The sequence below is a fragment of the Ictalurus punctatus genome, chromosome 29 (assembly GCF_001660625.3).
Source record: "Ictalurus punctatus breed USDA103 chromosome 29, Coco_2.0, whole genome shotgun sequence".
Lineage (NCBI taxonomy): Eukaryota > Metazoa > Chordata > Actinopteri > Siluriformes > Ictaluridae > Ictalurus > Ictalurus punctatus.
The window spans coordinates 9,044,485-9,067,280 of NC_030444.2; the positions used below are offsets into that span (position 1 = coordinate 9,044,485).

Below are 22,796 nucleotides of genomic sequence, written 5' to 3' on the forward strand. Positions count from 1 at the left end.
AGTTATGTGTAATAAAGTGGAATGAAATGGGAAAAAAGTATAGAACACAATAAGAAAAAGCAGTTCTCCAAGGCAAGGTAAGGCAAGGAACCAGCTGAAATCCATTAGTAAATAAACCCCTTATCTGTGCAAATTAATATCAGCTGGGTTAGTAAATTGATGATCTATAAAAAGGTTTTTCGTTACCAAGTTTCACACAAGAATCATCGCATGATGGGTAAAAGCAGAGCTTTCCCAAGGCCTTTGCAACCTTATTTTTGGAAGAAGAAGAAAAAAATAATTATGGAATCAGACACAGGCATATTTAAAAACTTCTGAATCCTATAGTAGGCACTATTGGGGCCATTATATGCAAGTGGTAGCAAAATCACTCCATCACCAACCAACTACACACAGGAGCTCCTTGAAAGATTTCTGACCAGGGAGTCAGAAGAATAGTCAGAATAGTAGCCGAAGAGCCAAGGATCACTCGGAAAGAGCTCCAGAAACACTTGGAGGCAGCAGGTACCATTGTCACAAAGAAAACAATAGGCAATGCACTCCACTGCTCACACTCACCCCGCAAGACTCCATTACTAAAGAAAGGGCATGTTCAAGCTTGTTTAAAGCCTATGAAATACTGGGAGAGTGTAGTCTGGTCAGATGAGAGCAAAATTTTACTTTTTGGCTGTCATACTACACACCATGTTTGGAGAAGAAATGGCACCTCACATCACCCTTAAAACACTATACCAACAGTGAAGTTTGGAGGTGGAAGCATCATGGTGTGTGCCTGTTTTTCATTGCATGGTACTGGCAGACTTCATATAATTGAAGGAATGATGAATGGAGCTTCTTGAGAAGAATCTCTGCCATCCACCAGGATGATGAACATGAGACATGGGTGGACCTTCCACCAGGACAATGATCCAAAATATACAGCAAAGGAAACTCTCATTCGGGTTCAGAGAAAAAAAATCAAGGTGTTAGAATGGCCCAGTCAATCACCTGACTTGAATCCAATTGAACAAGATTTAAAGACAATATGTTGAGAAGAATGAGCCGAAATCACACCTGAATACTGCAGCTGATTAATTGCTTTCATACAGGAATTATAGTATCTTGAAGCTGTCATTACAAACAAAGGCTTCTCCACTAAGTATTAAATAAATTTCAGTTATCATGGTCAGTACTTTTTTCCTGTGTCATTCTACTTTATTACACATAACTTCATTCATGGACTTTCCTGTTTGGATTTCTTTATATGTGTGGATTTCTTGAGTTTATCCCAAAGTGTATAATATATATATCCACAATTCTCAAGACAGTAGCTACCAGACGATTGCCACCATAGGGACTTTTTTGGTATCTTCTGCTACAATATCAGGTAGCACTCAAGTATTCAACTGAAACACCAGTTTCAGATTCCTTACACACCAGCAGACACAACAGGGGGTCTGAAGTCACTCTCAAACTTATCAAAAAGGCTGAGAATTGGGAACCATGAATGTAAAATTCACCACTGGCAAACACAAGGCCATTCATAGTCTTTGCAATTTAGATCGAGGAACATTATTCTGAAATTGTTCAAGAAATTTTAGACGTAGTTTTTTGCACATTGGTGAACCTCTGCCCTTCTTTACTTCTGAAAGACTCTAAGATACTCTTTTTATACCCAGTCATGTTACTGATGTGTTGCCAATTAACCTCCAGCTGTTTCTTTTTAGTAACACTTACTTTTCCAGACTTTTGTAACCCCTGTCCCAACTTTTTCTTTGTGTTGCAGCCATCAAATTCAAAATGACCTAATTTTTTACTTAAAATGGGACATTTCCTCAGTTTAAACATTTTATATGTTTTTTATGTTCGATTGTGAATAACATATGGGGTAATGAAATTTGCAAATCATGGCATTCTGTTTGTATTTACATTTTACACAGCTTCCCAACTTTTTGGGAATCGGGGTTGTATTATTATTATTATTATTATTATTATTATTATTATTATTATTTAATTGTTTTTTCTTATAGCTCTCTTTATTGTCATAAAAATGCACCCAGAAGAAAATGGCAAAACTTAAAACAGAAAAGAAGAAATTATTATTTAAAAAATTATTCATAGGTAAATATTTATAAACTGAAAAATGCAACACGTTATGTAAAAACACAAATAGCTTGAAGTTGTCTCTTACCTGAATAAGTGAAGAATGTTAGAAAATAAAACAATTTTTCTTTTTTTATTTATTTTTGTTTCTTTCTTTTCTGTCTGTCAGCTTAGTATATTATGTAAGTACAAAAATACCACTACTATTTATAAAATCATCTTTAATAGGTTTAATATCAATTAAAACTTTTTGAAAGAATGACTGTGCACTCTAAAACACTCATGTATATGTGTATCTATATGTAATTTTGCAAAACCTGTGGCTTGTAAGCAGTTGAAATGCTGCCACACTTCCCTTCCAGATGCACACACCTTATAATCTGCAGTTATACAGGAACAATCTGCTCTCATATAATCACCAAACAAAGTGGCTTAAACCTTAAAACAAAATCATACTTGCACTCAGTGGCCAGTTTATTAGGTACCATGACCCTGTACCTACATTCAGTGGGCATTTTACCAGGTAAAGCTACCTGGAATATTTTTGTTTGAGGACTGATTCTCAGCTCAGCCATAACGCTGAGATGTTTAAAGATCTTAAATTCACTTGTACCAGTGCCACACACACTGACATTCCACTGCCGTGTTAGTGTCACTGCTATGTGAAGGATTGTCCATCTAAATATATTGTCTTGTGGTGGTCATTTTACACTGTTGAACAGGTAGAAGGTGGGTGACAAATATTACAGACCAACAGATACGTTACATTCATTGATTGAACACTTACAAAGAACAGCAGGTATATCTGTAAAAATGGCTAATGAGTATAAATACAAATTAAGTGTTAAATTAAGATGAGACAGAGATAGCAGTAAAATCATATATATATATATATATATATATATATATATATATATATATATATATATATATATATATATATATACATTTGCGCATTTAATGTGTAGTAGCCCTTTAATCTAGACTCTCTACACTCTCAATACAATTTGTAGCTGGAAGCTTTTACTCTCATCTGACTGCTGTACACATTTTAAACCCTTGTAGGTGTGGAAGACTCTACTCTGCCCTAGAGTATAGAGAAAATAGACCACCTCAAAAAATTACTGAAGTTACTGAATCTTTTTTGAAAATTACCATGATATGAAATGTATTACTATCACAGTTCACTGTAAGCTTTAAGGAGCTTGTTTAACAGTGTTTCAATCTTTAATACTTAATATCATTTGAAGGTGTTCTTTAATGTCTGAAATGAATAGAGGTTGTTAGTTGGGCATTCATAATTATTATAATATGAATTATCATATTAATAACCTGTAACTATTTTGAGCACTTGTTGTTGTTTTTTTGTATTGATATTTGTGGCTTTGTATTTATCCAGTGTAACACATGAAATATATTTTCTTACTCTGAGAATAAGAAGATCACAGAATCTTAGTATAGGTTCTAGAATCTGGATATTCTTCTCAACTTCTGGACATTCATTTTAGAAGTGCAACAAATTAAAGAGAGACCTATACCATGCCAATAAAAGTTCTGTGATGTCAACTCACTACATTCCTAGATATGCTTTGCAATTTCTTCATGCAAGAAGTTTTCATCCACACCAGTGTTGATCAGGGCTGGAAATTATTCAATCTGTGAGCACTAGAATATTGTTATGACCAGTGTGATTTTCTCAAAATCTCAACAACAAAAAAAAGAGCATGTTTGTGATTCGGTTAGCTGACAAGTACTGTAAGGCTTGGAGTAAAACATCCACAGCTACAAGCAAAGATTAACTTCAATGACAAATCACCAGAATATTCGAAAAAGTAGTGCTAAAAGAACTCAAATCACTTAAATTACAGTATCTTAATGAACATTTTGGACAGTCTTTGTAGAACATGGTTCTGACTAGATCATGAACAGCAAACAGAAAGGTGGATGAATCAGAGCCTTTGCTGATGCCCATGGTGGCTTTGCTGGCCTGAATAGAAATATTAATGTTTATCTCTCATAAGGAGAGTTCATGGAGACGGATGCAAATGCAAAACCTCTTTAATCAGGAAGAAAACGACAGAGAAGTGAACAAAACAGGGGAAAAGATTAAAAAGTGGAACAAACAAAGGGATAGGCTGATGCTAAGCTAGAGAAGGCAAGGAAAAGGAAAAACTCAAACTAAAAAATAAACACTATAAACAGTGCAAACAGTAACTGTAATTCCAGCACACATGCATAAACATAAGCACAACATTACTGTTGATCAAGTTCAATGCTCCAACAAAAAAAAGGAGGGAACAACATGGAACTCAATTAGGGAGCCTGATTGGAAAACACAAAACATGTGCATAATCAAGGTAGGAAATCGGGCAGACAACCAAAGAAATTCAACAGGTGAGCAAGGATGCCCTCTAGTGGTCTGGGGAGGAATTGTCCTTGGATGCTGTGACATTATCATCCTTTTGAAATGGAGATCACAAACCCATGGATCACCATCACACAATTCATACAATATATTATACAGCTGGACAATATGCATCAACAAACCGGTCCAGAGTGGAATACCATCTTATGCAAACTGTGCAAGTTCAACTGGATGGACAACTGGAATCAAAATCTGGATAGAGCAGATCAGCAATGGAATAGATTGTGGAATTTGCTCATGGATCATTTTAGAGCTGCATTTCTAGCTCACTGTGACTCGACTAAAGTGAATAACATCACACAGGAAAAAGAGGAAATAGTTTAGAACTTTGCTGAACAACTTCACAATGTGATGTACAGTCTTAGTGGTATGAAACCTGGCAGAGACTGGGATAATATTTTCAGACAATACATTGCTATGGGACTTGATAAAGAGATCACTCAAATGGCAATTACATCTTGCATAGACTGGGAAAACAAATCATACATGGAGTCGGTGGCCCACACCAAACATGCTGAACTCAAAAATAGGATACAGCGCTTCAGTATGCTCAGCACACACAGGTGAGAGGATGCTGCAGAGGAGGAAGCAGACACAGCTTCAGGGGCAGTATGAATTCAGGTTGGAGAAAGTTGGACCTTGTTGCAAGACAATGCCCACAGATGGAAATGGAGGAGGCAGAATTCCAGCAGCCCAGGTCCACACAGCAACAGCAGTACACAGTGGCAAATCCTAGAGGACACGGTAAGCCAACAGAGTAGGATGAGACATCTAGTAATTTTCTTGTACTTTAGATCAGAATTCAATGCTTTCTGTGCATGTATGTAGACAGAAACTTAGTTGATATGTGTGGAACACAGTCATTAATTAATACCCACTCTGATTTGAGATTGACACCAACTTCAGATTTGGTTATTAGATGGGGCATCCTGCCTTCCACTTACTGAATTGTTTCCTCACTAGTATCAGTTATACAATACTGAACTAAATCTAGTTTCACCAGATATCTGCTTTTAACAGCAAGTGGTTGTTTTTATCCTTGGGAAGTGAACACTGATAAATTGTACAGTCAAATCTATTCTGGTGATAAATTTGCTGATTGGAAAAACCTGAAGAGTTGCATTGCACTTCTTACTTCTCCTCAGGGCATGTAGACTGAACTTTTGAGACAAAATGATTCTCTGGACCAGTGGACCTGATACAAAAATGATTTCTCTTTCTAATATTTACTATGAGAATTATGCTGTGCTGTTTCTCTTTCTTTGACTCCAGAGCAGAAATCTCTCTTTTTAATGAAAGATTCAGTACCTGATCTCTCTGTGGGAAAACATTCAGGGCAGTGGCAAGAGCTAGGCCCAGGGTTGAATTCAGTTTTAGCAGCAGATGACTGGGGGGAAATGGATCAAAGTGGAACTCTTTTTTCTGTTTTAAAGCAAGCCCATTGCATTCATTTGTTTCATCTTTCCTCTGTTGTAAGAACAAGGCATCCAACTAGACTTAATGAAGGAAATGATATGAGCTCAGAACAGATAGCAGAGGAGCAGACTTGAGGACATTATGGTCTTTATGGTCTAAATCACCATATGACTTTGGCTGTATGAAGAATGCGAAAACCAGTAGAAGTACATCCAAAGTCATCCCTTTGACCATTCAGAGCCCAATATCCTCTTTCTCAGGGATTGGATAATGTTGTCACTTAAGAGAGGTGCAGTTGTCCCCTGCAAAGCTAGTGTAGTGAACAGCCCATTTCTTGCAATCAGACAGTCTAACTCTTGCCGGCATCTCTTGCAAAACTTCTGCTGTAAATTATGCTGTACATCCATCAGCTCCAATTGTTCCAAATATCTCTAATATTTTAACCAGTATGTCTCCAAATTCCAATTTTTTCTCTGTTACTGATTTGACAAATGCATTTTTTCAGTATCCCAGTGCACAAGGACAGACAGTACTGGATTGCTTTTACATGTCACGGATTTCCCCTCGCACTGAGTGCCAAAGCATTTAGCAAATATGAACTGCCCGAAGTGCGACAGCACGCGCTTCTGGTTTGACATGGACTTTGTTTACCGTGACGTGTGTTTTGTTTTGGTTTCTGTCCTGTTTCTGCCCTTGTTGCGTAATTGGTTCCTTCCCAATGTCTCAACTGTTCTCATTTCCATTTTTCATAATGTGTAGCATATTCAATTTTATTTGTATAGCGCTTTTTACAATAGACATTGTCTCAAAGCAGCTTTACAGAAATATCAACATGGTATACAGATATTAAAGGTGCGAATTTATCCCAACTGAGCAAGCCACTGAGTGGCAACGGTGGCAAGGAAAAACTCCCTAAGATGTTTTAAGAGGAAGAAACCTTGAGAGGAACCCAACTCAGAAGGGAACCCATCCTCATCTGGGTAACAACAGTTAGTGTGAAAAAGTTCATTATGGATTTATATGAAGTCTGTATGGCATTAGGAGCAGCCGTAGTCTCAGCAGTCTGGAACTAAAGAAGATTTGAGCTCCATCCAGAGGCAGAAAGGATCTGGATCTCTAGTATCTCCATAAATTCGTGTGGGGCTCGGCGAAAGGAGAGAGGGAGAATGAGAAAAGATAATTATGACTGCGAAGTAGTAGAAGAGAATCTAGTCAGGGTAGGCTTGAGTAAACAAATACGTTTTAAGCCTAGACTTAAACACTGAGACTGTGTCTGAGTCCTGAACACTAATAGGAAGACTGTTCCATAACTGTGGGGCTCTATAAGAGAAAGCTCTTCCCCCTGCTGTAGCCTTCACTATTCGAGGTACCGTCAAATAGCCTGCATCTTTTGATCTAAGTAGGCGTGGCGGATCATATAAAACCAAAAGGTCGCTTAGATATTGTGGTGTGAGACCATTTAGTGCTTTATAGGTTAATAAAAGTATTTTATAGTTAATGCGAGATTTTAGTTTGAGCCAATGCAGTGTTGATAATATCGGTGTGATATGGTCGTATCTTCTAGTTCTAGTTAGGACTCTAGCAGCTGCATTCTGGACTAACTGGAGCTTATTTATATTCCTACTGGAACATCTAGACAGTAAGGCATTACAGTAATCTAATCTAGAGGTGACGAATGCATGAACTAGTATTTCTGCATCATGTAGTGACAATATGTTTCTTATTTTAGAAATATTTCTGAGATGAAAGAAGGCTATCCTAGTAATATTATCTACATGAGCATCAAATGATAGGCTGGAGTCAATAATCACTCCCAGGTCTTTAACTGCTGTACATGATGAAACAGAAAGACCATCCAGAGTAACCATGTGATCAGAAAGATTACTTCTAGCTACACGTGGGCCTAATAAAAGTATTTCTGTTTTATCAGAATTAAGTAGAAGGAAGTTAATTAACATCCAATGTCTAATGTCCTTTACACAATCCTCAACTTTACTAAGCTTCTGTCTGTCCTCTGGCTTCGCTGAAACATACAACTGTGTATCATCAGCATAACAGTGGAAGCTAATTCCATGTTTACGAATAATTTGACCTAGGGGTAGCATATATAAAGTAAAGAGCAGTGGGCCTAAAACAGAACCCTGTGGAACTCCAAAAGTAACCTCAGTACGCATGGAGAATTCACCATTTACATCTACGAACTGATAACGATCGGTCGGATAAGACTTGAGCCAGGAGAGGACTGTTCCCTTAATACCAACAACATTTTCTAATCTATCAAGTAGAATAGTGTGATCTATAGTATCAAAAGCTGCACTAAGGTCGAGTAACACAAGCAGCGAGACACAACCCTGATCGTAAGTCAGTAGAAGGTCATTTACTACTTTAACTAACGCTGTCTCTGTGCTATGATGAGGTCTAAATCCTGACTGATACATTTCATGAATGTTATTCCTATCTAAGTACGAGCATAACTGCTTTGCTACAACCTTTTCTAAGATCTTAGAGATGAAGGGGAGATTTGATATTGGTCTATAGCTGGACAATTGAGACGGGTCAAGATCAGGTTTTTTAATCAAGGGTTTAATAACTGCTAATTTAAGTGATTTAGGTACATAGCCAGTGCTAAGGGAAGAATTGATTATATTTAGAAGTGGTTCAATTACTCCTGGACAAATCTGTTTAAACAAACATGTAGGTACGGGATCTAGCATGCAAGTTGATGAACTGGCTGAAGAGATTAATGTAGCTAGTTCAGTCTCTCTAAGCGAAGCAAAACACTCTAAACACTGATCTGATATTGCTACATTGTCATGTAATGGGTTTGTTACAGTACTGTCCGGTTTTAATTTAATGGCCTGTATTTCACGTCTAATATTTTCAACCTTATCAATTAAAAATTTCATGAAATCTTCACTGCTATGTAATGATTGAGTGTTTCTCTCTGTAGTGGTTTTATTCCTAGTTAATTTTGCTACTGTGTTGAAAAGGAATCTAGAATTGTTTTTGTTGTCTCCTATTAAGGTGGAGAAATAGATTTTTCTAGCATCGTCAAGAGATTTCCTATATTTCAGTAGGCTCTCCTTCCATGCTGTTTGAAATATCACCAGTTTGGTTTGAAGCCATTTACATTCTAATTGTCGAGTTGTCTGTTTTAAGGTTCGCGTTTGATCGTTATACCAGGGTGCTAATTTTTTTTTTCTAATTATTTTCCTTTTGAGTGGAGCCACTCTATCTAGCGTGTAGCGGAGTGTTGACTCCAAGCTTTCAGTCGCCTGATCGAGTTCTATGTGATCTGACGGTGATCCAAATCTAATTGATGTTTCTGCGAGGTTATTTATGAAGCTCGGTGCAGTAGCTGATGTGTAGGTACGTTTTACACGGTAGCGAGACGAGGTGGAAATATTATGATCAATACGTATTATGAACGAGAAAAGATAATGGTCTGAGACAACTTCAGACTGCGGAAAAATGATAATATTTTCTATACTTAGTCCGTATGTTAGTATGAGGTCAAGAGTATGACCACCATTATGAGTAGGCCCAATTACGTTCTGATTAATCCCTACTGAATCTAAGATGGACACAACTGCTGTTCTCAGAGGGTCTTCCAGGTTATCAAAATGAATATTAAAGTCTCCGACGATTAATGCTTTATCTACAGACACAACCAGGTTTGAGACAAAGTCTGCAAATTCACTAAGAAATTCAGTATATGGCCCTGGGGGTCTGTAAATAATAATTAGAGTAACTGACTTATTTTTTGTGGCTACATAACTTATACTGATATAAAGAATTTCAAAAGAATTAAATTTATGCTTAGGTTTTTGTGTGACGACTAGATTTTTACTATGGATGAGTCCAACACCTCCTCCTCTACCAGTTGAACGAGGCTGATGTACATAACTGTATCCAGGAGGACTGGCTTCATTTAATGCTATGTACTCGTTTGGTTTAATCCAAGTTTCTGTTAAACACATTAAATTACATTCCTGATCAGTAATGATGTCGTTAACAATAAGAGCCTTAGACGCAAGAGATCTAATGTTTAATAGTCCTAGCCTCAGATCAAAAGTGCTGGCTGTGCATTCAATATGATTTAATTTTATGTTAATTAGGTTACGAATATATATCCCTCATATGTCTTTGTTCAGTGTGAAGTATTGTGTGCTTCTGTGTGTTTATCACCAGACCCATACCGAGCCTTTGATCCTTGTTCCTCGTTCCATGGTTTTGATCCTGTTCTGTCCTCCTGTTTGTTGATTCATCTTTCGCCTAGTTTATCCTGTTTGCTATTTGCCTGACCTTCTGCCTGTCTTTTTGACCACGTTTGTGCGTTACGCTTTTAGGATTTGTCTGCCTCTATGCACAAGCATGGTCCAAAAAACAGGATCAAAACCATAGAACAAGGAATAAGGATCACAAATGAGGTTTATTTGTGAAGATGGAATTTTGACTTAAACTCGCACCAGTCACTTACTTCTAAATGTCCATGACCCACATGTTTGCATCACGAACAGTAGTGAACTCTTCAGACGACTCTGGGTATGACGCATAGTTGCTTGGGTCTTCCAACACACAGCCGCATGTGTTCACCAGGGGTGTTCTAGTAAACATCCTCTCCAGCTCCATGAATCGGACCTGGATATTCTGGGCAACTAGGAGGTCTGCGCCTGTTGAAGACATGATAAAAATTATATGGCTATTTAAATGGTATGGATTTAGTATTTTTTTTTACTGAAGGTCTCAATCAGCTAAGAATTTTTAGTTTAAACTTATTAGTCATACCAGTGCCCACCTCAGTTCACTTGGAACCCGAACAGAACTCCGACCAATGGACTTGGAAAGCAAGGTAACTCTTATGCATCAACTACATTACTGGCATTACTACAACATTATCAGCTATATTACTGGTGAGTATTTCTTTCCACTTAATGTACAAAAATCCAAACTATCCCTTCAAAAGGACAATAATATAACAAATTTGGATTTGTTTGATTAAATACATCATTGATTAATCAACAAAATTCTGTATTAGTGTATTCACTTGTACTTGGAGTTCCAGTTGTGAAAGCAGTTCCACTGGGAAATCCAATTATGGAAACAGCTCCATGTGAAGCAGCAGATGCACAGCATGATTCACTTGTGAGGACTGATGCATTTTGTGATTTACCAGGTGAGGTAGCAGCATTCAGTGTTTCATCTGCTTCAATGTCTTTTTGCAAGAGAGATACAGACTCAACAATTTAACTTTTCTCTTCTTATTGCTGACCTAGTGTGGTCAATGGATCCAGCTCATCTTCATTAAAACTCGCATGGTGAATTCAAATTCATTGGCATTCACTATTTTATATTTTACATTTGGAAAAAAGAGTTCTTTGCCAGTCTCAAACAGCTGTGCCATTGTAGTAGTCTTCAGTGCTTTCAAATGTCTGGTCCCTCCTCTCCTTTTCATTTTTACCTGAATAGAAGAGCCCCCTACTTCTTCAAACAATCCCATTTGAAAAGCACGCTCCATTTTCAGAGCATTAAAGTTACCAGGCAGTTTTTCGAAACAATCTTCCCCACGACTTCTCTTGGAGGCCCGACTTTGGTTGATTTTTGCCATGAGGCTTTCTGTTGCCTTAGAGATAGTTGTGGTGGTTCCTTCCAGTGCAGTACTGCCGAATAGCTCCAATTTTGGGCACGTATTTAATTAGCTGGTCATCTATCACACCGTGGACAGCCTAGCAGTCAATCTGGGAAAAAAAACATTGAATTACAACACATGTGAAACATTTATTCGCCTCATTCACTCTGCTGTCAGACTGGTAGTAGACTACTGCACATGGTGAGTGACTTCAGTCTCTTCAGGAAGTGTTGTGTTCTGTTGTATTTACTGCTAAATGTGCAGTATTTATAGTTTTGGATAACAGTTTCATGGAGTTGCACACGATACTATAGAACAATGAAACAAAACAATGGATCTGATGTCTGTGTAATGGAGTAGATGACCCTTTAGACAGTGCTACAGCTTGCAGCAGGCTCGGAGAGCCGGATTGCATGCGCGTGCACGAGCCAGGTGCGCGAGTCCTCAGAGAGCACACGCTCTGATGACTGACATTGTTTACTGTGGACACGTGCATTTGTATTTTTTCTGTTCTGTCTCCTCCCTGTTTTGTCATTAGTTGTTGTTCGAGGGTGTGTCTACATTGGTTTCAGCCATCAGCACTTAACGCTGATTATGTTTGCGATATATACCCCTCCCCTCCCAGTACACGGTGCGGAGTATTATAGTGTATAGTAGTTGTCGTAGAGATAGTTTAGTTGAACGTAGTTTAGTTTCCACGATACCATGTTGTTGTTTCCCGTCTCTCGTTTACCTGTTCAAGTTTCATGTTTTGACCTCGATTTTGATTCCTGCCTAGCCCAGTTTATGCCTGTTTGCATATTGCCTGACCCATTCCCTGTTTTTGACTATGCCTCTGATTCACATTTTGGATTTATCTGCCTGCCTCCTTTAATAAAACATCTTTACCTGCACTTGTTTCCGCCTCAGTTACCTACTACGTGACACTTACCTAGTTATTAATTTCCCTTTGAGGACGTCTTTTGAAAATTTTGTTATATTTCATTGGCAATTATAACAAAACATGACAGTTTGTAAAGATAACATAACACAATAGTTAAGACACATTTTGAACATTGAACATGTAAAACTAAAACGTCTATTGATAAGGAACAATGCTCTGTCATGTAGAAAGTTAATGTTAGTTAAATGCTTACTTTTGTGTGCTGTTGTTCCATTTGAACCTGAATAATCTGACAGTTTATTTTGGATCACCAGTCTGTTATTCAAATCATGTTAATTGTTAGAGAATGTCCTCATACTAGGCTAGCTAGACAGATCTTTTGATATTAAAAGTTCTGTATTAAACATAAGATGTCACTCCGAAGTTCGGTACGCAATGCAACGTCATAGGCAATGCAAAAAATAAAAAATATTCACAGGATGAGAGAGCGGATTTGCAATCAAGCATTAAAAAAGACAGTTTCATTATGATTATGTAAGGTTGTCCAATTACATTTGGTCCCTTAAATAGTTTTTCCACCTGATTACTTTTTTTTCTACTTTTTTAATTAGTAATTTTCTTGATCATTACATTTACCCAAGTGAAACATTACTACAGCAGCAGTATGTTTACTCAAATCAGCAGGTTTTGTACTTTTTCCACCACTGTTTACTAGACGAAACCTAGATCATTATATGTCTTGACATGACTGTGTTCAGGTAAGAGGCCACATTCCAGTCAGGTAATCTTATACACAGGTAAACATTGTATATAAAATTGTATATAAAGCACCCTGATGCTGTTTGTTATTGAATAATACCTTTACATTTTAAGAAATCATTTTGATACTGATAAAAGCAAGATTATTTGTCATCTGTCTATTTTTTAAAACATAAAGGAAGAAAACATTAGAAAACCAAGAAGTAAGTGTTTTAGTCCATATTTTAGAAACACGGCAGCTAAATGTCTTATACATTTCTGTTGTATCTTTATGTGAACTTGTGTTGCCACATCTGCCTTCCAAGGAGGCTTCTCACTTCCAGCTAACAGAGTTAAAAGTTCTAATGTGAAAATATTTTAAAGCTCAGTAAACAACATACTTTTTAAACAGCCTTTGGTTGTAAAACTTCACCAATATGCTTTTTAGCACACTGTCATTTAGATAACAATATGCTGTAACTAAAAATATAATTATCATAAGCTTCCAACTAACATCAGGTATAAAATTAGTGTTAAAAAGACCACACTCACATGTTATTATGAAGTTTGAAACAATGTGCTTAAAACAATATTGAATTGACCTGCTTAAAGCTTAGTGTCATGTGTGATAGCAATACATTTAGCATTTGCAAGAAGAAAAATGTTTAACATCTGAATCAAAAATGTTTTCTCAGGTGGGCTATTTTATCTATAGACAGATTTCAAATAATAAGATTTCAATAAGATTTAAGACAATTTGCTTGATGAGTGTATAGTAGTAGGATGTGCCTGTAAGACTGCAGCATAAAAGGTGTGTGTATCTGGAAGGAGGTGTTTGAATTTCACAATTTTAGGTGCTTAGATACATGGATGAGAGCTGCAATAGTAAATGCATGCACACACATGTATACAGTATCTGAAATCTCAGTATCTGAACTCAGTATCTGTCAGTTAAAGAAATAAGAGCATTTCAGACTATATTAACTGACTATACAATAGCAACAACTAATAATAATAATAAATAATAATAATAATAATAATAATAATAATAATAATAATAATAATAATAATAACAAAATAATAAGAACAATAAAAATAATTATTATTATTATTATTAATACGTCACAGAGCACAAGGCGGGGTACACCCTGGACAGGATGCCAATCCATCGCAGGGCACACACACATTCACAGACCCACTCATACAATACGGACACTTTGGACATACCAATCAGCCTACCATACATGTCTTTGGACTGGGGGAGGAAACCAGAGTACCCGGAGGAATCCCCTGCAGCACGGGGAGAGCTTGCAAACTCCGCACACACAGGGCAGCGGCAGGGATCGAACCCCCAACCCTGGTGCTGTGAGACGAACGTGCTAACCACTAATATAAAAAGAACATTGAATTTAAATGGTAACTTTGCACACAGTGTGATGTCATTTAACCAAAATTTAATTAACTGGATGTTTATTTAAGTTTTGTTGTTTTTATGTCGGTTCCTTAAGTGTGATTCATTCTGCCATCTATAAATAGCAAAATCCCATTGATGATTAAAACAGATTTCATTTATAAAAAAGCTTAAATGGTTTCTGAAGCAGTTCAGATCAGTTTTGGTAATAATCATTTGTGCATATTCCTATCATCCCCATATTTATTTAAAAGAAAAAGAAAGAAACTTCATTTATTATTTGCATTCAGAATTGGTGGTCTTTACCTCCACCAGCTGGTGGCAGTAGAGCGCATGCTTTTTCTCAAAGGCCAGCTCTGCTCTGCTCATGTTTTATCTCCTCTCTGTTTTAAATATTTTGACTAATTTGGTTTTTGTCTTGAGAATTGATAATAAAAGAGCAGTTTGTAAATTAAAACATTTAGTATATCTTAAAATTCTCTTACATATCAAGGAAAAGGAAATTATGTATTTTTTTATTGTAACTGTACTGGCCTATATAATGTTTTTTTTTTTTTTAGCATCTAGTTGCACCAGTCGAACTTAACCTCGCTCACATACTAGTTTAAATGTAAATTAGAAGCCTTTATTTGGAGTGTTGGGTAAATTAATTTAAAAAAATCTAATCCACTACAGATTACTAATTACTACTTTAAAATAGCAATTTGATTTTGATTTGATTACTGCATGTAAAAAGTAATCAGATTACTAATCACTTTGTTTCAAGTTACTTTAAAAAACTATCAAACCTTCAAAAATACACTACAAAATGAAACTCTTAGTTCTTTCAGTAATTTTAGCATGCGTTCATGCTCATTGCTCATTAAACTGCGCAGCAACTAGGGGCGTTAGCTGGACTGTTAATCATTTCTGATCATGTCACACATTGACAGCTAAATTACCTCAGCGTCCATAAAACAAAACTTATTCTATTAGCTGAGCTGGAAAAATTTAATGAATTATGTTATAAAAAGTTGTTAACATAACGATTGCTAGTCTGATCAGGTCAAACATGGTACAGGCAGTGGAAGATGTGTTTTACTTGGAGTAGACGTGAATTGTTCTTTCTCATAATCATATACATTCACTAACGTACATTTCTGCGAGTGTAGTTTATTTTGAATTAATCTTATTTTGTATATTATTTAATGTAATTTAAGGTGTTTACTGTATTAAATGGTTGATGAATTTGTTACTTTGTGTTCCAACTAAAACACTAACATTAATCTGCCTTTTGCAATGGTTAACTTAAATGATAATAATGTTTAAAATGTTGTTATTATGCACCCAGAATAAAGTAATAATAAAAGTATGAAAAGAATAGTAATGCAATGGGAATTACATTTTTAAAACAATTATTATTAGTGTTATTAGTATTGTTGTCATTATTATTAATATTATTATTATTATTATTATTATTATTATTATTATTATTATTATTAATATTATTATTATTATTATTATTATTATTATTATAATTCGTCTTCAGTAGCTTCTTTATTGCAAATGATCCAAAGCCTATTGAATCTTTATTTCTGAGCTACCAATGCAGTCCCATGGGACAAACCTGTGAAACATTTTTGTTCAAGATCTAATGATTATATATTTAGTGAGTCGATTCTTGTATTGTGTCCAAAACAAATAATAATTTCAACAAATCATTCAAATAATTTAAGGTTACTTAAACTCCAACACCATTTTTACGGAGCAAAAAATTTTATTGATTGTCTATTCTTCATAACAGCAGCAGTTCACATAGTGCATACAATGCATGCATAATCATGTTCTATTCCTTTTCTGAATTTACTTTTTATGTGACATCTATCAACATTTATACCCAGAAGCCATTAGCTCTAAATATATATATATATATATATATATATATATATATATATATATATATATATATATATATATATATATATATATATATATATAACAACAGATAAAGAAAAAAAATGTTTGTTTTTTTTTAAAACAGCAACAGAAGTGATATTTGAGATAGGTGATATTTGATATAATATTGATGAAATATTATTTAAATTATTTATTTGTACCAGCAATAAAATTATATATTTTGATTATTCATTTAGTATATATAGTAACCAGTAAAGAAAACTTATATTTATATATGGTTGTTGAATAATAATATAATATTATAGTAAATAATATTAATGTGCATTAAATATCACTTCTGTTATATATATATATATATATATATATATATATATATATATATATATATATATATATATATATATATATATATATATATATATATACTTTGCTATTGTGCTGCAGAAAAATTGTTTGGTTTTCAATTTAGTTTCGATTTTCCCTGCAGATGAAAATACACAGGAGGGGCTCTGAAATCAGTCTCATACTTACTAGACAGTTCAACATAAAAGGTGTTATTAAAAGACAATCCAAGAAAAATGGCACATATAAAATGATCAGAGTAAACATGGCAACACTTAGCACTAAACCCCCTGGTTTCCTGGCTGTGGCTTGGGTGGTGTCAAGAGGGGCTTTAAATGTTACTATACATGCTGCACATGTAGTTACAGGTAACACAAATAAACACATACTTATTGCATAAATAATGGCGTTTTGGATGAACTGGCACCCAATTGCTAGCAGCCACACAAAGATGCAGAAGGTAATAGAGCAGGAATTGGAGAAAATAACAGCAACTGATGGAAATTTTACAGTAACAATGCTTTCTAATGCCACCACCTGGTGAAGCACATGCCCACAGAACCTAGCTGCAAATAACAGGGTGATAACAGTGTGTATCCAATCTGCATTTCCATTGAAAATGTATGTTAAAAGGACTGGACTCAGAATCAGCTCCAGCAGGTCACTGAGTAGAAGGAAGATGGCGATGAAGGAGATTCGACCTCTGCTCTTATGATGGTGGTACAGAACACCGAGGGCCAAAAGCAGAGCTAGAAAACCCGCACAAAAACCAGTAGTGAGGAAGATGATCAGACGGTTTTGTAAGGTGCTTTCATACCCCGATGATAGAAAGAAATGCCCGAGAAAGTATATGCACATGGCTTGTTCTCTCTTCTGCTTCTTTATGTCCTGTAATAAATTATGGTATGTGTAAGGAATAAAACATTTTGGAATATGATACTATAGATTAATCAAATCATGCTGTTATAAATAATCAATACTGAGGTGGTGAAGCGGACCAACATGAAGTTGATCACTTTCCATAACAACATGTACAATTTTAAATTAGCTAAAAATGGCATGTCTTCTTTTTAGCTGTTCATATTTCCATTTAATGTTGTGGAAAGTCCACAACACTACATCCTTTTATCATTTGTGTTATAGCAGATAAATACAAACATTCTTTCAGCAGCCTCTCTTTTCTCTCTGTTTTTAGTCCTCAAGTCAAGTCAACCTTTATTTATAGAGCACATTTAAAACAACAGAAGTTGTCCCAAAGTGCTTTACAAATCAATCAATCAAATAAGCAATCACAGATATGTTTAAAATTATAGTGATGATAATAAATAAATAAATAAATAATAACTTTAAATATAGCATCAAGTATTTATATATTTCAACCTATTAAAAAATCTATTCAAAATCTACTGAATAACAATATGTTTTCAGTGAAGATTTTTGCTTTTGAAGAAGCTGACCTCACCTGGAAAGGGAGACTGTTCCAGAGTTTAGGACCTATGAGAATAACAAAAGAAGGTGATCAGACAACCTGAGTGCTCTTGTGGGGAAGTACGGATGAATGTGCCATGAAATAACTCACAGTTTTGTGCAGAACGTTGGTACCCTGTACTGGATTTAAATGAATTCTCAATAGAACATGATATGTACTCCAACAGTTTTATCTGCGAGTGAAAGCCTGTAGAAGATTGAAGAGAACACTGAAAGAGGAAAAGAGAAGAGGGTATCATGTGTCATTTATACCACAGCAGTGCTCAATTCTCAAATCTGATTGGTCAGAAGGTGCTACATGCAATTGTAATGCGCTTATGTGAACAAATTTCACATGGAATTGTATGGTGGACATTTCGCATAAGTTAAGTTTAAACAAATGTGTTGTTATGTGTATATGTACAGTGTTGTGTTTTAGGGACACTGTACTATGATACTGTACACAGGTGTATAAAGATCTATCACATTTAAGGCAACTACTTTAATTTTTACAATAAAATTTCACATTAAGGTCCTGCATTAAAAATGTGCAATAAATCACTGTAATATTGAGATACATTCTAGGACAATTTAGTCATTTTCAGCCTTTTCTTGTAGAAATGTGTGGTTGATTTTCAACTGATTCTCACCATTGTTTTCAACCATGTAATGGTATGAATTATTATGGGACTTTTCTTGAGCTGTAAAATAACATGTTGTACTAGGTCATTTTATAATTGCAGCCTGTAATCATTACAGTAGTTTACTGGCAACTTAATTGTATAAAATCTACAGGAATTTCTGTTTACTCTGAAGAAAGCTATTATTTGTAGGCTAATTTGAGAAAAATGTATTTTGTACGTATATTGCTTTCATTTCTGAACCTGCACATTCAACAATAATAATAATTTTAAAAATCTCAAAAGCAGAGCATGATTCCAATAAGCGTCTTTTTATATCAGTACTACAAGATTCGAAAAATCGCCTTGAGAGCTAAACACCACATGATTAATGCAGAAAAAGTGTGTATGTGTGCATGTGTGTGTGTGTGTATGCGTGTAAGATAAGATATAGGTATGGGAAAAGATGCAGATGAAACATTTTTACCACACGGAGCAAATTCACATGCATACAGACAAAATAAAACAGATAAGAAAGAAGATACACGTAAGATCTTTTAACACATGGAACAAAATCCTACGTAAGCAAACCCACATACAAACTGAAACCCTGCATGTTAATTCTTTCATACACATTCATTAATCCTTTTTGCAAACCATATTTCTTATTTTAATGTCCTATTATGTCATAGGTCAATTTAAGCCATTTCCACATTTGAGATGTCTAAACTACTGGTTAATCTCCCTTTTACTCTTTGAAATTTTTTGATTTTCCTTATTCAGGGAATTATATGCAAAAATTTCTTCTTATGGCTTGTCTTGTATCAGTCATAATAAAGGTTTCCTGTTTTAAGCTGTTCTTTGCTGTTTTTGTTTGTATTTAAACTGTGGAGGTCATTTTGACACATAACATAATGGATGTAACTTTTTTCCAACATAATAGTTAATTGATTAATCATTCATCTTTGGTAGTGAATTACTCTGTGTGTGACCCAACAAATTCTGATATGTAACTGAATAAATTAATTTAATGATTAATTTTGCAGAGAGTCTTGCAGGGATATGCAGCTCCATGCACAGGGCAACCTGCCTTAATGCTTAACAGTGTTGCCAGGTTCTGTATAATGTCAGCATTTTGCTGCATTTTGTCCAGTGGATCATTAAAGCTGGCAAGCTTTTTAAAAAAAATAATAATAATAATACTTAATCAGTTTCTATGTATTCATATTTTTAGCCCACATTCTGTTCAATCCAAAAAAATTATTCATATGTGGTTACACCCATGGTATTAGCATTGTTGCCTCAGAACTCCAGGATCCCTGGATCAGGTTTCACATACAGTTGGGGAAATATGTATTGAAGGCATCAACATTTTTTTCAGTAGATATATTTCCAATGAGGTTATTCACATGAAATTTTCACCAGACATAAATATTAACTCAAGAAATCTGGAAATATAAATAATTCACAACATTAAAGTCCATAAAAAAAGTTATGTGTAATAAAGTGGAAAAAATTTTGAACACGCTAAGAAAAAGCAGTTCTCCAAGGCAAGGTAAGGAAAGGAACCAGCTGAAATCCGTAAGTAATTATACCCCCTATCTGTGCAAATTAATATCAGCTGGGTTAGTAAATTGATGGTCTATAAAAAGGTTTTTCGTTACCAAGGTGTCACACAAGAAACATTTCATGATGGGTAAAAGCAAAGAGCTTTCCCAAGACCTTTGCAACCTTATTGCAGGGACCAGGGAGACAGAAGAATAGTCAGAAGAGTAGCCCAAGAGCCAAGGACCACTCGGAAAGAGCTCCAGAAACACTTGGAGGCAGCAGGTGCCATTGTCACAGAGAAAACAATAGACAATGCACGCCACTGCTCGCCCTCACCCTGCAAGACTCCATTACTAAAGAAAAAGCATGTCAAAGCTCGTTTAAAGTTTGCAACAACTGATTTGGACAAGCTTGTGAAATCGATCCAGAACATGCAGCAAAGGAAACTTTCAATAGGTTTCAGAGAAAAAAAAGTCAAGGTGTTAGAATGGTCCAGTCAATCACCTGACTTGAATCCAATTGAACAAGATTTAAAGACAATATGTTTAGAACAATGGGCCAAAATCACACCTGAATTCTGCGGCCCATTAATTTCTTCATACAGGAAACGTCTTGAAGCTGTCATTATAAACAAAGGATTCTCCACTAAGTATTAAATAAATTTCAGTTATCGTGTTCAATACTTTTTTCCTGTGTCATTCTACTTAACTTCATTCATGGACTTTCATGTTTGGATTTCTTTATATGTGTGGATTTCTTGAGTTTATACCAAAGTCTGGTGAAAATTTCATGTGAGTAGACTCACTGGAAATATATTCACTGAAAAAAAATGTTGACACAAATAATGTTGACTTAAATAATGTTGACACAAATAATGTTGAGATTAAATACCTTTTTTTCTCCCACTGTATCTGAATTAATATATATAATAATATAGAGCGCAGTGTAAAGGGCTTTGGAACCGCTAAGGTAAAAAAGCGCTATATACGTGTAGACCATTTACCATAATAATAATAATAGATATATATATATAGACCATTACAGTTACAGTGACAAAAGAATTTCCTGACCTTGCTGTTGCTTGAAATGTAGTAAATTTTTAGCTCATGTTTTCATTTACAGACTGCCATTTTATCCACATTTCTCAAACCAGTAGCTGCCAGACGATGACCACCATAAGGACTTTTTTGGTATCTTCTGATATCTTCAGGTAGCACTCAGGTCTTCAACTGAAACTGATCTCTGGTCAGTGTTCATCTCTGTGTGTGTGTTTGTTGCTTATGAATTGGGGTTGTATTATTATTATTATTATTATTATTATTATTATTATTATTATTATTATTATTAAATTGTTTTTTTTCTTTTTATTGCTCTTTCTTTTTTATTGTCATAAAAATTCACCCAGAAGAAAATGGCAAAACTTAAAACAGAATAGAAATTTTAAATATAAATGTATTCATAGGTGAATATTTATACACTGAAACATGCAATATGTTATTTAAAAACACAAATAGTCTGAAGTTGTCTCTTACCTGAATAAGTGAAGAGAGGTAGAAATTAACAAATTTTCTTTCTTGGGTGGTGAGTTTCTTTCTTTTCTGTCTGTCAGCTTAGTATATTATGTAAGTACATAAATACCACTATTACTGTTAATAAAATCAGTTTTAATAGTTTTAATATCAATTAAAAGTTTTTGAAAGAATGACTATGTGCACTCTAAGACACTCGTGTATATGTGTATCTGTGTATGTAATTTTGCAAAACCTGTGTCTTGTAAGCAGCTGAAATGCTGCCACACCTCCCTTCCAGATGCACACACCTTATAATCTGCAGTTATACAGGAACAATCTGCTCTCATATAATCACCAAACAAAGTGGCTTAAACCTTAAAACAAAATCATACTTGCACTCAGTTGCCAGTTTATTAGGTACCACAATCCTGTACCTACATTCACTGGGCATTTTACCAGGTAAAGCTACCTGGATATTTTTGTTTAAGGACTGATTCTCAGCTCAGCCATAACGCTGAGATGTTTAAAGATGCTTAAATTCACTTGTACCAGTGCCACACACACTGACATTCCACTACCATGTTAGTGTCACTGCTATGTGAAGGATTGTCCATCTAAATAATATTGTCTTGTGGTGGTCATGTTCAACTGTTGGACAGGTAGAAGGTGGGTGACAAATATTACAGAGCAACAGATACGTTACATTCATTGATTGCACACTTACAAAGAACAGCAGGTATATCTGGTAAAATGGCTAATGAGTATAAATACAAATTAAGTGATAAATTAAGATGAGACAGAGATAGCAGTAAAATCGTGTATATTATA

At 35.2% G+C, this 22,796-nt stretch overlaps 1 protein-coding gene across 2 annotated transcripts; it reads right to left on the reverse strand.

Annotated features, from left to right (window-relative positions):
• Window positions 1-16,911: 16,911 nt before the first annotated feature.
• On the reverse strand, window positions 16,912-22,189 carry LOC108261589 (uncharacterized). 2 transcript variants are annotated; one of them, XR_001811550.3, is made up of 4 exons: window positions 21,990-22,189; window positions 18,402-18,519; window positions 18,285-18,316; window positions 16,912-17,710 (listed from the first exon to the last, which is right to left on the reverse strand). XR_001811550.3 is itself a non-coding variant. In XM_047153858.2 (3 exons), exons 1-3 carry the CDS (start codon window positions 18,547-18,549, stop codon window positions 16,946-16,948), a joined length of 945 nt encoding a protein of 314 aa, XP_047009814.1. In that variant the 5' UTR covers window positions 18,550-19,274; the 3' UTR covers window positions 16,912-16,945. The 2 variants fall into 2 exon arrangements, 1 of the variants encoding a protein (XP_047009814.1); XM_047153858.2 differs by lacking the exon at window positions 21,990-22,189 and having other exon boundaries at window positions 18,402-19,274.
• Between the last annotated feature and the right edge of the window lie 607 nt (window positions 22,190-22,796).

Bases quoted from the DNA above. Each gene is read 5' to 3' on its own strand.
- LOC108261589 (XM_047153858.2), bottom strand. From the start codon at position 18,549: ATGATACCCTCTTCTCTTTTCCTCTTTCAGTGTTCTCTTCAATCTTCT. The intron at 18,317-18,401 runs GTGAGTTATTTC...TTATTCTCATAG, and splicing joins CCAACGTTCTGCACAAAACT to GTCCTAAACTCTGGAACAGT. The intron at 17,711-18,284 runs GTGAGGTCAGCT...AATTTATTACAG, and splicing joins GGAACAGTCTCCCTTTCCAG to GACATAAAGAAGCAGAAGAG.